Source organism: Microtus ochrogaster, chromosome 6 (assembly GCF_000317375.1).
Source record: "Microtus ochrogaster isolate Prairie Vole_2 chromosome 6, MicOch1.0, whole genome shotgun sequence".
Taxonomy (NCBI): domain Eukaryota; kingdom Metazoa; phylum Chordata; class Mammalia; order Rodentia; family Cricetidae; genus Microtus; species Microtus ochrogaster.
In genome coordinates, this window is record NC_022013.1 from 7,076,971 (window position 1) to 7,095,199 (window position 18,229).

General features: G+C 36.9%; 1 protein-coding gene across 3 annotated transcripts in view; it reads left to right on the forward strand.

Moving 5' to 3' along the window:
* Dpp10 (dipeptidyl peptidase like 10) overlaps positions 1-18,229 on the forward strand; it is a 1,582,239-nt gene that overhangs the window by 1,187,661 nt on the left and 376,349 nt on the right. For all 3 annotated transcript variants that reach the window (XM_005348249.3, XM_005348248.3, XM_026779943.1), the window contains exon 4: positions 6,415-6,509. In XM_005348249.3, coding sequence (XP_005348306.1) covers positions 6,415-6,509 — 95 coding nt within the window. The remainder of the gene's footprint in view (positions 1-6,414; positions 6,510-18,229) is intronic.

The following is an 18,229-nucleotide window of genomic DNA, read 5'->3' on the forward strand; positions in this document are numbered from 1 at the left end:
CGTATGTTGAACCAGCCCTGCATCTCTGGGATGAAGCCTACTTGATCATAATGGATAATTTTTCTAATGTGTTCTTGGATTCGGTTTGCCAGTATTTTATTGAGAATTTTTGCTTCGCTATTCATGAGTGAGATAGGCCTGTAATTCTCTCTCTTGGTTGGGTCTTTGTGTGGTTTTTGTATCAGGGTAACTGTAGCTTCATAAAAGGAATTTGGCAATGACTCTTCTGTTTATATATTGTGGAATACATTAAGGAGTATAGGTCATATAAGGAGTTTAAAATAGTCTTTTAAACCTGAGCTATAGAATCAAGAGCAAGTTACAGTGTTTCAATATGCAATGGCATAGATGAACATCCCCACTGCACAGGGTGGAATAAAAAAAAGGCAAGGAAAGATTAAACAAGCAAGAACCAAACCAAACAGGGAAAACTCTAAATACTTCAGACTCATGAAGGAATTGTCTGTGCTCCAAAAGGCTTAGGTCACCTCTTCAATCTAACTCTGATAAGTCCGTCACACATAGTATCTCTCTTGGGTCAACTTTCAACTTTCTTCCATGCCTTCAGCTTTTCTCAGTAACCTCCCATGATTATGGTATTATTGACAGTCTAGTGTCTACATTTCAACTCAGGCTTTGTCTTGATAACTTCTTGCAGTGCCAGCCCACTCCAGTGAATCCTTTCAGAGAATCTAATTCTATAACATATAAGTGTTCTCAGCAGCCTTTGGGAAGCATTCTGTGTATGCCTCTATGATCCCCTACTCTTACAGCTTTTGTGTCTGTTAGTCGAGTGTTCCCTTGATGGTGATGTCATATTCTCCTGTCAGGATGGCATATAGCCTTGTCCCCACCAGACAAAAGTAGCTTCTTTCTGCCTAGATGGCTGGTTTTTTTTTTTTTTTTGAGCAGGTAATATTTCAGTTCAGGATGTCCCCTACCAAAGGGATTTGTTTCCTTTGAATTCAGATTTTTAACTGGTGCACTCTCACTCTGGTACACCATTCCTATTATCTGTGACTTTGGTTTTTTTTTCAGTGCCCGGAGGCCAAAGAGTTTGGTTTTATTTCAATAGGAAGACAGTGAATAATTTAATCCAATTTATAGGAAGGGTAGTGCCCGACTAATTAATTTTTTTTAATTTTTTTTCCTATGTGCGATATGGTTTTCTTTTCTTTTTTTATTGTTTTTTTTATTGAGAAAGAAAAAAAAATTTCCGCCTCCTCCCAGCCTCCCACTCCTCCCACCCACCCCCCCTCCCCCTTCCTCTCGAGTCTGAAGAGCAGTCAGGGTTCCCTGCCCTGTGGAAAGTCCGAAGTCCTCCCCCCTCCATCCTGGTCTAGGAAGGTGAACATACAAACTGGATAGGCCCCCACAAAGCCAGAACAAGAAGTAGGATCCTGAGTGAGGTAACACAGACCCAAAAAGATGAACATGGGATGTACTCACTCATAATTGGTTTCTAGCCACAAATAATTAATTTTTTTAAATGGCTATGGAAGATAGCAAATCATCCTTGACCCTCGCTGCCCCTCAGAGGCCGCTGCCAGGTGGGCAACATTGTACCAATCAAAGCTCCATGCCACTACTGGAAATTAGTGAGGGATCCAGCCAGCTTAACGAAGACTCAAGCAGAAAAACGCTTCAAGAATATAGAAAATTTGTGGCATTCTTTTCGCCGTTGCTCCATTCTCCCCTTGGCACAGAAGGGGAGGACGAGCCAGTTCCTGGTTTTCTCTCTCCACAACTCATAAACTGTCCCCAAGGAGAGGGAAACATGCAGCTGTGTTGCCTTCCCTAAACTTGGTGCAGACATATCTGTGACTTTGAATGTGTTCAGACTTCTTTCCTAGAAAAACCTGACTTTTTAAAATTTCTCTTCATTCTATCCCACTATAGATATAAAAAGCAGTGATCCTTAGCATGCCACAGCCTGAATGCAATGTTATCTTAACATTTCCTCTTCCAAACAATGAGTTCACTTATTTAAAATTCAGCCTCACACAAGTTCTCAGGGCATGGGCACAATTTAACCACATCCTTTGTCCATATTTGAAAGAATGGCTCTTAGTTTAGTTACTTGAGCATCCCTGTTCCCCTTAAAACCCCACAAGTCAAGCCTTCACTATCTGTTGTAAGGAGCGGTGGGCTGCGTCCTGCCACTAGGCTAGCTTAGCCCTGAAATAATTACACGGAAACTGTATTCTTTTAAACACTGCCTGGCCCATTAGTTCCAGCCTCTTATTGGCTAGCTCTTACGTATTGATCTAACCCATTTCTAATAATCTGTGTGCCCACGAGGTGGCTTACCATGGAAGATCTCAACCTGCATCTGTCTGGAGTGGGAGAATCATGGTGACTTCCTTGACTCAGCTTCTTTCTCCCAGCATTCTGTTCTGTCTACTCCGCCTACCTAATTTTCTGTCCTATCAGAGACCAAGCAGTTTCTTTATTACTTAACCAATGAAACAACAGATAGCAAGATGACCCTCCTCCATCATTTCCCCCTTTTCTGTTTAAACAAAAAAAGAAAGGCTTTCACTTTAACATAGTAAGATTATATATAATAAGTTATAAAGCAAGAATTACAGTTACAATATTTATATCTATTTTATCTTTTTTCATAACAATGGAAAACTATAACTATCTATCCATTCTTCAATTCCATCAAAGACTCCAGAAGGATATAATATTACCTAAGCAAACAAGAAATCCAAAACTCTAGAAATGACAGAGACATCTCACTGCCTGGACAGTCACCCAAAGTTCCTCTGTACTGTTGGGGCATCCATCTTTGGCCTACAGGCCCATAGTATTCAGCAGACTCTTCCATGAAGTAGGAAATTTCAAAGACAGTTCAGTCACTATCTGCTGTGTCCTGCAGAATGTCTCGGAGACTCTTTCATGAGTCAGGAACCCCTAAAGACCATCCCACCTATAGGCAAGTTCAGTAGTTCTCTCTCTGCAGGTTCTCTGCGTCCAGTTTATGCAATAGTCCAAGCAAGAGCAGTTTCTTGCCCAAATGGCTATCAAACTCCATAAGGATCCCTTATTCTAACCTGCATTACAGGGGATGCAATCTGTCATGATGGAGAAGATGCAGTCATGGGAGCTGAGTCTATTCTTGACACCTAGTCAGAATGCAGAAAGAATGAATTCTTAGGATCAGCTAACTTTTAATTTTTAATATAATCTTAAACCTTTGGAATGGTGAGTCCTCACAACTTCAACTAACCTAATCTGGAAAATTCCTCACTGAGTGTTGCCTCTAAGGTATTTCTAGATCCTGTCAATCTGACAAGCAATATAGACCATCACTGGGTGATATGAATCTTTATTGAGATTGGAGTTTCAATAGCCAGGGAAGTTCTTTCAGTATGATGTTTGAGGCATATTTTATTCAATTTTATAACCAAATTATTTCCCATGCTGGGATCATAATCTTTTATCACATTGAAAACAAAACTATATGAAATGTTTGCTCTTGACTTTGAGTGGAAGAGGTAGAAATTGCAGGTTTTTACCTAGAAAGTCCTAAACTAGAATATACTGGTATAAATTTCTTTTTTAAAAAATGTCTTACTTTTATGTCTATGGGTGGTTTGCTGTGCACTATACACATGTGGTGTCCATGGGACCCAGATCCTTTGGACATGGAGTTATACTTGCGAGTGCCTTGTGATTGAGGGAGCTGAACCAGGGTCCTCTGAAAGAGAAGCATAAACTTTTAACTGCTGAGCAATCTCTCCAGCTTTTGCTATGTATTTCTTTTTGTTATTTAAATTATAGTGGGAAAAAGGATTGGGCCGATGTGACAGCCATGTTTGTTTATGAGTTTTAGAGACTGCAAATGGAAGCACTTAGGTTGGGGGAATAGAAAGTGAAGCTATAGTGTCAAACATTTTCCTTTTAGGGATCTGATTGAGTTTGAATTGTTTAGGATAATTGGCTCTTAGACTTCAGTGAGCTGAAAAGAAGGAAAGATTATTTAATCAAGGTACCACAGAAGCATATATAAAGCGGTGTTTTAAGGGTGCTTGAAGCATACCTAGCTTAATCTTCCCATGTTAAGGTACTCCACTCATTGATGAGCCACTCATATTTCATTTTCTAATATCAAGCAAGGAATGAGGCAGTTTAGAAATGCTTTTTGTCACTGTGTTACTTATTAATCTAGCAAGAGAAGTTCTGAAAGCAGCCAGTGGGTTCTTCAGCGATTATAAGTAAGTGAGGAGGAATGTAAGAACCAGAAAACTAGATTAGAAAGAATGGCTTGAAAAACCAATGAACACAGACAGATATTAACTGTTTTTGTATGATTTCATGAGATCTTTATTTTATATTGAGCTAAAGAATTACATGAGGATTTTAAAAAGAAAAGTTTTTCCTCTAATAAAACGTGAAGACCAGGTGTAAAAATTTGTGGGCATGGTATGAAGGGCTAACAGTATTCACAAATCTCAAATCCAATTATCCAACAAAATTGACTTTAAAGTAATCAATGGTAAGTGTATTCCTTATCTTATCAAGCTTCATTTCCTTCTACTTTGGTTCTAAGAGAAATAATGATTAATATTCCTACCTGTATCCTTAATTAAAAATCCCTCATGCCCTACTTAGGGTTTTCTCCGTGAGAGACCGCATAGCATGAATTATGTTCTCCCTTCCATTGACATGGGACTGTTCAGAGTAGAAATACACTCTCAGATCTCCTTAATCTCTAGGACCTCAGAAATCATCCATGTTTAACATTCCCCTTTTTGTTTGCTTTCTGAGAGGTAAACCACTTTGGGGAATTGGCTGTTGTATTTATTTCTTTGATATAAGAGGAGTGTGTGCAAGGGTACAGGAATCACTACTGGTGCAGTAAAAGTCTATGGAGTCATTCGTTGAGGGCATGCTATTTAGTTCTTTCTTACAGTCTATGGTGATTTGCTCATGAAAATCAAAGTGTTTAGAGTTCATCTATCAAAGGGAAAAATACTGGGTGGGATAGGAGTGAAGTTATTTAATCAAGCTCTTGGTCATTGAGCACAAGAAAACAGGAGAACAGATCAGTGAAAAAGATCAAGCAAGGAACACACCTAGTCTGCCTTGCCTTTTACAGTTTGTAGGAAGAAGGAATAGATGCACCAAAAGGAATAAAAAATACCCCATGAATGCTTAATCTTACTATGAATATGTCTTTTGTTGTGCATGGATACAATGTTTATAGGAAAAATAAATGATATAAAGAACCAGTTTATTGGTAGTTGATTTCAGAAGCCCTGTGGGGCATTTTTTTTTATTGATTGATGATTGATGTGGGAGGAGGAGTGTAGCAAGGAGGCGGCTTGTTGGTTCTTGGCCACTCAGCCCCAAAACAATCAAACAGAAACTGTATTAATTAAATCACTGCTTGACCGCCTAGATATTAATTTAACCCAATTCTGTTAATCTGTGTATCACCATGAGGCTGTAGTTTACCAGGAAAAGTTCCATCTGGCTCCAACAGGGCTGCATGGATTCTCTGTGACTCCACTCTTCTTTCTCCCAGCATTCAGTCCAGTCCTTCCCACCTAGCTCTGCTCTGCAAAAGGCTCAAAGCAGTTCTTTATTGATTAATGGTAATCACCAAATATAGAGGGAAATCCCACATCACGGGAGAGCCTAGTCTACTGGAGATTTCCACAGGCAAATCTCAGAGAGACAATTCCACAATAAAAATCACCTTTTTAAACCTATATTTACTAATGTGTCAAGCTAATAAAAATTAACCAACAAATACATACAAGTTACCTAGGAGCAAAACTATTTTAAATAAAGGTCATTTTCTAAAGTTCTCAAAATGGACTGGATGATATAATAATATCCTGGGTGATTTTGTTCTGCACTCATAAAAAAAAATCTAGTAAAATACCAGGGAAAGGATTCTCTGACCCCAAGAGGATGCAGCTGAGTTGGAATCATATGGAGCCAGAGGCTGGAAAGAGGCCCAAGTCTGCAGAAGGGTAGTTCTGCATGGGCTGACTTAGCATTGTGAAATTACTGTAAATCAGCAGCACCTGTCAGTTAAACACTGGATTGTAGATAAAAAAAAAATGACTTCCTCTAGGAGCTGGAGGGTGTTCTTTCTTCTTCCTTCCTTTCAAATTGGGTGGCAGATTGCCTATATTTTAATTAATTTCTATTTGCTAAGCCATGAAAATGAGTAACCCTCTCACTAACCTATGTTCATTGCACAGTGAAGCATGTGTTAGGCAGGTTTCCTGATACTTCCGGAGGATTAATGTGAGCCAAGTGCAAAAATCTGTTGGGGTTATTGAAGGCTGACAATGGCGCTTCTAATGTGTGTTTATAATACACATTTTCTCCCTTACAGATATTTCATTATCCTGATGCATTTGCCAATTTTGGATGTCTTTGTTGTTGCAGATACAGATGTGGTATATAAAACCGACAATGGACACGTTATTAAACTGAATACAGAAACAAATGCTACCACATTGTTATTGGAAAACACAACTTTTGTAAGTAATGAATAATTAATTTTGTTCTGCATTCTAGTGCTCGCCAGCAACCTCTCTATTGCTGTGCATGTATCTATAACTCAGCCATAGTATAGGTAGAGAATTGGGGTTGGGGTCTTACAAGATATGGATTAAATGCTCTTCTCACCTGTCCCATCATTTCCCCTCATGGGCAGGTTCAGTTTTTTTCCATGATAATGCCGAATTTCCCTAGTACATTTGCTGTAGAGGTGCCAATTTTGTCTAATGTTTGTTTCTTTTATACCTTAGTCAGGGACAGCTGATAGTGGCTCTGTGGTTTCTTTTTTTTTTTTTTATTTTCGAGACAGGGTTTCTCCGTAGCTTTTTGGTTCCAGTCCTGGAACTAGCTCTTGTAGACCAGGCTGGCCTCGAACTCACAGAGATCCGCCTGCCTCTGCCTCCCGAGTGCTGGGATTAAAGGCGTGTGCCACCACTGCCCGGCTTGGCTCTGGGGTTTCTTACGGGGGCCTCCATTCCATTTCTTTGGTCTGGATTGCTATTTTTCTTTCATAGCCATGCTGGTTTGGTTATAATCCTATAGGATATTTGAGAGCAGGTCCTTCAGTGTTTCTAGCATTTCCCTTGCTGTTTAACATTGCTATGCTGCTTTTGCTAATCTTTGTGCTCCATATGAGCCTTAGGGTTGCCTCTTCTTCTAGTCATTTGAGAATTCATTGGAATTTCTATGATGATTGTATTGAATCTATACATTGGTTTTGGTAACATATCCATTTTATTGGTTTAGTATCTTTTTAATTAGTTCTATATTTTGAAGATTTATTGTAGAAGTCTTTCACTCCCTTGGTTAAGTTAATTACACATTCTCTTTCTGGTTAAGTTAATTTTGTTTTATTTTCTATTTTATTTTATTTTTAAAACAATCTTATTTTACATACCATTTCCAGTTTCCTCTCCTTCCTGTCCTACCGCTCTCCCATGTTCTCCCCACCCTAACCCCATCCACTTTTCAGGGTGAGGCAGATTGCAAGGAAGAGTACCTAAGTTAGTTTAAACTCTCCCTCTCCTCTTTCTCTCCCCCTCTCTCGGTAGACCACAGATTGACATCAGTTGTCTTCTTCCACAATTGTTTTCCACCTTATATTCGAGATGAGTTTACTTCCCTGTTTCTGGAGCTCACCAGTTTTCTAGTCTGGATGGCCAGCAAGCTCTAGAAATCATTCTGTTTCCTTCTGACCCTAGAATTCATGTGTGTTCTTTCCCGAGCTGTTTTTCACATGGATATTAGGAATCTAAAGTCGGGGCCTCATGTTAGCAAGGAGAACATTTTTCTAATTGAGAAACCTCCCTAGTTAAAAGTGTTTATCAGATCTAAGAATTTTCTGTCTTAGATATTAGAGCCTTCTAGGAATCAGATTTTGTGACCAACTATAGGAATGCTTTTAGTTTTTTTCTTCCTAATTTGTTTTGATTTTATTCTCTGGTGTTACTGCTATTACTGACTTTTGAGCATAGCATTGAACAAAGCTGGAGAAATAGTTTTGTTTTCTTACTGATTTTAACAGAGAAGCTTTCAGTTTCCCCATTTGGCATAGGACTGGGTGTAGTCTTACATACACTCTTTTTGTGTTGAAGGGCATTCTTTCTATTCCTAGTTTCTTCAGAGCTATTATCATGTCAAAGCTTGATCGCTTTGTCTGTATGATGTGTTCATGTGATTTTTGTCTCTGATATGTTGCATTTTATTTATGCTTTAGTATACTGCTGAACTTATATTGTAGCCTTAGAATGAAAGTTACTTGGTCATGGTATGTTGTTCTAGGTTTTTGTTTTGTTTTGTTTTTTGTCTTTTGCTGTGATAAAGCACCATGATCTAAAGCAGCTTAAAGGAGGAATGGGTTCATTCTTCTTACAAGTCTAGGTCACTGTCCATTATGGAAGGAAGTTAAGGGAAGAACTCAAGGAAGAACTGAAGGTAGGCTGGATTGCTCCTCCACACCCCATTGTCCAAGGAAATCACTTCACAATCAAAGTGAGGAATCACCAAGGATGGTGCTTGCTGGCTGCAAGACAGACTTATGCTAAGCTAGATTTTACATATGTAGTACATGACCACCTGTCTATGGAATGGTAATGCCCACAGTAGGCTGGAACTACTCATATATCTATTAACAGCCAAGACAGTCTTTCACATCCTGGCACACATACTAACTTGATCTAAATAGTTCCTCAACCCAAGCTTACCTTTCAATTGTCTCTAGGTTATGAATGTTGACACTTAAAACTAGCCCGGATAAGTATTAGTTTCGTAATGTATTTGTGAATTTGTTTTGCAAATGTTTTCTTGGGAAAATTTCACCAATATTTATCTGGTAAATTGGACTATATGTTTCTATATTGTATGTTATCTAGTTTTGTCTTCATAGAATGACTTTGGTGTTGTTCTGTCTCTTTGTGTTTTATGATAAATCTCCTCAGTGTTAGATCCTAAAGATTTGTTAAGATTCTGCAGTGAGTACTCTTGTTCCTGGGTTTTTATTTGCTTCAAGGCAATTATTTAGGCTTGAATCTCATGGATTGCTGTGAATATGTTTATAATTGTTTGTGTCTGTGCTGGTTAGTTTCATTGTCATCTTGATACATCCCAGAGTCACTAGGGAAGAGAAAACCTCAAGCGAAAGATTATCACTATTGAATTGGCCTGTGGGCTTATCTGAAAGGCATTTTCTTGATTGATGTTTGATGTAGGAGGAGCCAGCCTGTTATGGGTGAGTGTTAGAGTTTCTATTGATGTGAAGAGACACCATGACCCTGGCTACTCTTATAAAAGAAAACATTTAATTGAGGTGACAGGTTACAGTTTCAGAGATTTAGTTCATTTTCATCAGGGTGGGGAGCAAGGTGGCCTACAGGCAGACATTGTGCAGGGTACATCAGAAGGCAACAGGAAGTGGACTGACATACTGGGTAGTCGTAGCTTGAGCATATATGAGACCTTAAAGCTTACCACTACCATGCCATAATTTCTCCAATAAAGCCATACCTTCTAATAGTGCCATGCCCCATGAGATTATGGGGTCAGTTACATTCAAACTACTACAGGGTGCTAATGGATTATATACTAAGGAGGCTCAGTGGTTAAGAGCATTGGATGCTCTTCCAGAGAAACTGGGTTTGATTTCAGTCATCTACATGTTGGCTTCCAACTGTGTAATTCCAGTTCCAGAGGTTCTGATGTCCTCTTCTTCCCTCAGTATACACCAGGCATGTGCTTGATTTTTGGGCATACATGCATGTAGACAAAACACCTATACATAAAATAAACTTTTTTTTAAGAAAAGAAAGCTTAAAAGGCCATGGAGAAAAAGTCAATAAATTAAACAACAGTTATAAATATGTGTGTGTGAATATGTGTGCATGTATAAATTATTGAGTCATTAAAAACAAAGAGGTGACTTGGCAATGTATCCAGAGCATGAAGACCTGTGTTTCATCCATATCCTGGGACCCATATGGTGGTGGGAGAGAATTTTCAAGTTGTCATCTGACCTCCACATACATAGGAATGCTCACAATATACACACAATATAATAATAATACAATGAAAGTTGAATTAATAAATAAGAGATAATAATTGGATTTTTGTTTTAATGATTTTTATCTACAAATAATTGCTGTGGATCCCACACTTCATAGTACTTAAAGGAAAAATTTATATGACAGACTTTCTACTCTCTAAGAGAATGCATCTCCTTTGAGAAGATAGTGTCAACCTTTATGAAAGAGTGTAGAAAGCAACATGGGGCAGCCTTTAGCATTTCTTCACTAGGTGAAGGACCATGAGACATGAGAGAAGGTATAAGAATCTTTGGGAAAAGAAGCTCTCCATAGAATAAGACAGTAAGAAGGTAGAAGGGGTTGGCATGGTGAGAGTATGATCACGAAGTCCAGAGAGAAGTCAATGTGGCTGATTTTCTGTAGTTTTCCTTTCTGGAATATAGATTATACACATTTTCATGCCCTTCTTTCTCTGTAGATAACCTTTGAAATGGGCCTGATCTCACCCAGTCAAATCTGAAAGGATGGGTTTAGAGATCCAGTGTGGGAATATTCTTAACATATAAGACTGAGTCCTACTGGTTGCATTACCTAGTTTGTATGAATGAAATATCTATTTTGATCATAAATTGTTTTTATTTCCTTTAAGTTTATTAGTTATTTTAATGGTCTTGTCATATTAAAAAAAAGTGTTGAGTTTATCATTCTATCATCCCAATTCTTGTATTGTTAGCGCATAGCATTAATTAGTGCATAGTATTCCATCTCATCCCATTAATATATCCTCCATGTGCTAATTACTACAGTTTATCTGTGTTGTGTATTTATTCTTTTAAATTTCCTTTTACATCTATTCATATTTTCCTCTATGTTACCTGTAATGCTTAACACAGCCACATTTAGCAAATATTCTAATTACTATTCTTAGATGATGCATAGGATTCTTAAATTCATATCTGACTTGATACAGATAAAAAGTTTATGAGTCTCAAAAGGGTTATAATGCAATGGAGAGAAGGCAGAAAAGTAGAGGTTAGGAGAAGGGAAGATGGTGTTTAGCAGCAACTAGTTCACTAAAACTTGAAACAGAGAGAAAAAAAGTAAAATACCAAGAAATGATTTCAAAGGAAGCTTTAAAAAAATTTCCTTCCAACTCTAAGATAGCATATTGCTAAGGCCAATTCTGTTTTAAAGTTCATATGAAGTTAATATTTTGATTTAACATTTCTCCTAAGTCAACATATTAAAAAGAATTTATAAGAATTAAGAGGTAATTACTCTTCATAATAAGAAATATTTTACTTGTAGTCATAATCCATCATGATAATTATCACTGAAAAGGGATCTAGTAAAATAATAGCAAATCAACTGAGAAACCTTATTGATAAATATTGTTTTCCAATGTATAGCAGAATATTCTGATGCTTAGAAAACATGTTATACTAAAGTATGTCAATTTGTCTATATTAAAAAGCTTTTCTCTATTCTATTTATGTATCTGTGTGTATGCCACACATGATCATTTTGCCCATGGAGCTCAGAAGAGAGCATTAGAGCCCCTGGAGTTAGAGCTATAGGCAGTTGATAGCAGCCTGATGTGGGTGTTAGAAACCAAACTTGAGTCCGCTACAAGAGGAACAAAGTGTGTGTGGCAACCGTGTCATATCTAGCTCCTGATTTTCTTTTAAAGTTAAAATAATTTGATAATATGTTTTTTTTAACTATTTTAAGCACATCTTAAATGATAACTGATTATTTTAAGTTGTGTAATGATAGGTTGAAGAATCTGAGTCAGAATGATACTGGATATAACTGTCAAAAGTACATAAATTTCATGAGATAAATGGCCTCACATCATTCTTCATGATTTGAGTTAGGCTAACGTCTAAGGAAATAAAGTCCTGAAAACTTACCACTCCTTAAACATGAGGCTGGAAAAGAGTTTTAGCTCCAAAACTGTTCCTTACCAGTCTAATCATTTAGAAATGTTATTTCTAGAACCAGAACTAATTCATACAGAAGAGCATGCAAAGCAGCATCAGAAACATCACCTGTGTGTCAGCTGTGATCCTTTTATTATCGATAATGTGAGCATTGGCTATGGTCTTAGACAAACAAAAAACAAAAGCTGTATATCATTCTGTCTAGTTACTTTCTGAAATTACAAAGGGCTTGGATATATATATATATATATATATATATATATATTTAAGTACATGAAACTTGGATATATATCCATATGTATATATATACATATATACTGAAGTATGAAGAGGGGTACTACTATGGAAAGTAACAGTCAGAAAATAAGAATGTATATATTTTAACTTTCAATATATACATTAAATGGGCTAGAGAGATGGATCAGTGATTTAGAGCACTTCTCTTCCAGAGCACCGATGTTTGTTTCTCAGTATCCATATCTGGTAGCTCACTACCCTCAGTAGAGCCAGCTTCAGGGAAATCAATACCTTTGGCTTCTGTGAATATCAGTACTTGGGTATAAATACTCACTTATAGATATACCAATACATAATTAAAGCAATAAAAATAAATCTTAAAAATACATGTTTAAATAAACTCTTTAAAATTAATCCGAATCAGAAATAAAGCCATATGTTGAAAAAGAACGATTTTCAAGAAAACTTGTGGCTAGACAGACTTGGTTCAACTGTTTATTGACTATTACCAAAATAGTAGCACAGGCTAAATCAAGCGAGTGTATGTCTTTTTTTGGCATGTATAAACAACTTCAGTCTATATTAAGATGCTTATCTTATACATTTTCATAATGGTTATGATTTTCTATATTGTTTTCTTTGCTATGCCATTGTAAATACAAAATAAATTCTGGTACAGTTTTAATAATAATGAACATAAAAGCGGGAAAATCAGTAGTGGAAATTCTGTTTCTCTCCTCACACATCTTGGGCACATACTAATTTTAAAATTTAATTTTAAAATGTGAGAAGATACTTCAGTTGTCTTCGTGTGTTTCAAGGACAATATGTTATAGTCTTGTCTGAGTTATACACAGAGTTCTTCCTTTGAGGAGAATATGGCTAAAATATCTCCAAATATTCCAACCTAAATTATCATTAAGAATAAGATAGAGGCTATCTTCTAGGAAGTTATCATTCACAGGGACAATGTGGTTGAAATTGTTCTCAAGGACAGGTAAAATGACTCATCTGATACAGAGGCTTGCATGCAAGTCTGGTAACCTGAGTTCTGTCCTGAGGACCTTGATAAAATGGGAAGAACTGACTCCACTGGGCTGTCTTCTGTCCCCCACACAAATGCTGTTCACAGTCACTCCACATCTCTCTCTCACACACACAATAATAATAAATACATTCTAATTGAAAGCATCATCAAGTGCATCCATTATTGCTAATAAGTCCAGCAAATAATACATTTGAATATCTTTTGATCAAAACAAAAGGCTGGAATGAATGTTATTTTCCTCTTTTAGACATAATGTGCTTGAACATTGCAAAGAGAACTTAGGACTCCTTCTTCTCAAATCCATCCTGGAGACTTGCAGTAGTACTCAGAGTTCCAGCAATTGCCTTTGTTTAGGTCTTCCTTTGATCCCTGTGGGGCTGGAGGTATGCATCAGCTAAGAGCTGGAAGACAGCAGGAGTCCGAATCTGCCATTGCTTTGGATGTTGGCCTCCAGAGAAGCCTGTGTTCTGAAATGTAGCCACAGCCAGTCAGACTATTTGGAGCAATTTCATACTGAAGTTACACACCTTTGGCCATCTGATGACTAGTTCAGCCTTTCGTTTTATTTCTGAATAATTTCACATCTGGCTAACTCCCAGTCATGGAGAGCTAATTAAAACTTTTTAAGAATGCTCATCAAAGGAAATTTTAGTTAGACAGGAAAGTTCAGTTTACAGATTTATTGCACAGTTGGGTGGCCACAGTTAATGTGTATTTTGGTATTATGGAGAATATATTTCTAATGTCTTATCACCAAGACTAACATAAGTTGGCTGAAAATTATGTTAATATGTTGATTTAGTCTTTACACAATATTCATGTGTAACAAAACACCACACTGAACAGTAGTACTTATTTAATATTATATATATGTAGTCCCTATACTAAAATAATGATAATATGTGAACATGGTCACATGCACCTGTAATCTAGGACTCAAGACCCTAAGAAAGGAAGATTAGAGTAAGTTCCAGGTCAGAACAAGAGAAAGACCCTATCTCAGAAAGAAAAAAAAGTAATTTTAATAAAATGAAATTAAAAGCAAATATTAAGTATGAAGTCACATATTCAAATTTATATTCATTTATGGTGATTTAGGCAAACAAACTACATTCTCAAGAGACATTTGTGAGTTCTGAAGTTGGTAATGCAATTTCTCCCTCCCTTTCAGCCTTTGGGAATGTTCAGCCTCTGCAGTTAAGTAATGCAGACCTTATGTGGGGTCTGGGAGGGGATTCTGAATCCTCCTACTGCAAAAAAAAAAAAAAAAATAGAAAAAGAAAAAAGAAAAGAAAAAGAAACAAAGAAAGAGCAGATATTTTGGTCGCACAGTGGAAGCATAGTAAATGAATATTGAATGTGCTTGTGAGACACATGAGTTCAAGGAGGCTCTGGTTTTTTGGCAAGCACAGATTGATAACAGCAGTCCATCATACTGTCGCAAAGCTTTCTCAGCTCCCACTGCTGTTTATCAAGAAATTGACGTTTAGAAAAACAGACAGCTAAGGCAGTCTTTAGAGGAAGGAAATAAATGCCTTGACTCCCGATCCAGTTATTTTTAACACAACCGAATCTCTTTCAAAGTCCTCGTTTGTTTGGTTTTTTTGTTTTTTGCTTTGAATACAGGGTTTATTTGTGCAGCTCTGGTTGTTCTGGAATTCACTTTGTAGACCAGGCTAGACTCATCTTCCTGCCACCATGTATGTGCTCAAAATTGAACTTGGGACCTTTGGAAGAGCATCCCGGGGAAGAGCCACTGAGCCATCTCTCTATCAGTCAAGGATATGTGGGGTTATTGTGTGTTTGTTTGTTGTTGTTTTTTTTAATTGACACAAATAATTTAAAAAACATCAGAAAAAATGCTTGAATTAAATATGTTTACATACAGACATAGTTTAAGTGAATCAATATTAGCTACCTAGAGGATCAATAGATGACAGACAGATGATAGATAACAGACAGACAGAGAATTAGATAGACGTAGATATACTTGCAGATGTCTAAAAGCTAAACTACTTTTATCACCATCTAAGCAGAAAAATATTACCACACATGTAAGGAATAAAGAGAAAAGTGTAGTTTTAATTACCTCAGTTGCCTTAATTTGACCAAATTACATTTTTATTATAATTTAAATGTCTCAATATTTACTACCCATGCCATGATTCTTTCTTTTCAAATACCTTTGAGTTCTATGTGTGATCGCTATGCCTTTCTCTGTGTCTCACTCCTTCTGTCTCTTTCTCTCTGCTCCTGTGTATCTCTTTTTCTTTCTCACACAAACACACACTCATGCACCCTGCCCTGCCACCACCATTCTATATTATCTATTGCTGTTCACCTTCACTCCATGTCTCTTTCCCATTTTTCTGTGTCAATCCAAAAGAGATGATATAGTTTCAATTTGAGGGTTATCCTGGTGTAGATGCCCATGCCTGTTATCCAGCATTCAGCATGGATTGCTTAGTGCATTCTGGGCTAAAGAGTTATCTCCACTTTGGAGCAATGGAATGCACTTTTAGTTCACATCTTCTACCTAGAAATGTCATGCTTTTACCCTACTCTGCCTTTGTCTTCTGCAATGTAGGGATTAGTGGCACATTAGTGTACATTACTGCGTCATAGCTTTTCAGATAGAAGGTACATCCTTCCTTTAGTTCTAAGCAACTCAACTATGAGTGCTTTCCTTATTAAACTAAAAATTTCCACTTTTTTTCCAAGGGTAGCAAATACATTCAGTGGCCTATTTCACTGCTATCGAGCAATGAGTTCTTTATTAGATGATATCAGGGTTACCTGAACCCAGATAAATAGTTACTTTGCCATTGTTGTCATAAAATACCTCGACAAAAACAACTTCAGGAAGAAAAGCTTCATATTGGCTTTTGGTTCCAAAAGCATAGCATTAGAAGAGCAAGGCAACAGGAATAAAAAGCTGGCTGGCAGGATTTTATCTTTATATATTGTCTTAGTTAGGGTTTCTATTGCTGTGAAAAGACACCATGACCACAGCAACTCTTATGAAGAAACAATCACTTACAGTTCAGAGGATTCATCCATTATCCTCATGGTGGGGAGCATGGTGGCGTGCAGGCAGACATGGTACTGGAGAGGTAGCTGAGAGTTCCACATTTTGACTCACAGGCTACAGGAAGTAGTCTCTCTCACTGGGTGTGACTTGAGCATATTGAGATCTCAAAGCCCATGATCATAGTGACCGCTTTCTCCATCAAGACCACCCCTACTCTAACAAGGCCACACCTCATAATAGTGCCAGTGGGTCAGAACAGAACGACAGCAGATCATCTGCAACAGGAGTTACAGAGTTGTTACTGCTTGGAATGCCACCATGGTCCACCTGTGAGAGCAGCCAGTGCTCTTAACCACTAAGATCATCTCCCCAGTTCCTTTTTCTGTGTTTTTTTCTAAGAATATTGCTTTTTGTTTTACTTTATGATTGCTATCTTTGGCTATAGAAAGATCTTGGTTTGGGGAAATGAGGATATAGATCAGTTGGTAGACTGCTTGCCTAGTATGAATGAGGCCCTGGATTTAAGACCTAGTGTCACATAAGGCAGATGAGGTGTATTCCTGGTACTTTGGAAGAGGATGGGAGTTAGAAGTAAAGGGCATTTTTAGCTATGTATTGAGTTTAAGGCAAGCCTGAGATACATGAAATTCTCTCTGAAATTAACCAATTATGACTTCAAATGTACTTATTCTTTCTTTTACTTGTTTTATTTTAATTAAAGTAAGTTCTGTATTTTTGTTTATGATTATTATAATTTTAGTCTTAAATTCTTTGATTCATTTTTAATCCACTCTTGTATATGAGGAATGGAAAATAAAGTCATTATTGTCCATGTGAGACACACAGGATTATTTGAAAAAATTATTATTTGCCATTGAAGAGGTTTTACATCTCCGTTGTATATGAATTATCTAGAAATGTAGGAATTTTTATCTCTGGACTCTCTTATGGTCTTAAATATCTATATGTATACATAAATTTGCACTCAGGTATTTTCCCCACCCCATCTTTCTCTAACTATGCCCCGTCAACTTTAGTACTTTTGTTTTTTTTTAATTATTTTTCTTATTTTTATCCTTTTCAGTGTATTTTCTTTTTCTCTTTTAAGTTATATATTTTTATTATTGACAATTTTATATATGTGTACATTGAAAGATGATGATATCCACTTGCCACCTTCCCAACACCTGCATATTCTAACATGAGTTAGAGTTCGTCCTTTGCTTCCATCATGCGGATTCTACAGATCAAACTGAAATAGTCAATATTAACAACTTTCCTATTTGAACCTACAAGTGTCCTACAAGTAATAAATTAGACTAATTTAAATCCAATTAAATACCTACTTCGATAGTATACAGAAAATAGTCCTTAATCCTTCCATCACATCTCTCTCCTCTGTATAGTTGCTTCCATCTCTGTCATATATGGATACAATATCATACACAACTGATACTGTTTTATAATTAGTGATTATGTGGCTATGGTCTATAATCAACAGAAAAAAAGTTGACAGAAATGTTTTCTGCCTTTCATAAGCTCATATAGTCACTTCTGGTAATTTATTTTGCATCTTCCTGTGGTGAAAGCTGCTGTCTTGTGTACCCTCACGTTTCATGCCAGAGTCCTTTCTTGTGTGGGTCTAATGGCCATGTGTACCCTGATGCCTTGTATTCTTTGTAAGTAGTATATTTCATTTAATGATTAAGAAATATATAACAATTCCCTTAGAGCCTAAATGGCTTCTTACTGGATTACTCATCTATATATGTGGTATCATTTTTTTCTTCCTACCTTTCTGTTTGAGTTTTTTTCCATTTGAATTTCACAAGTCTATTTTAGGATTTCTTTTTTGTTTTGATCAGTTTTAAATTTGTTGACCCTCTTGAGTCGGACAATGAACATTCATTAAAAGGGAAATATT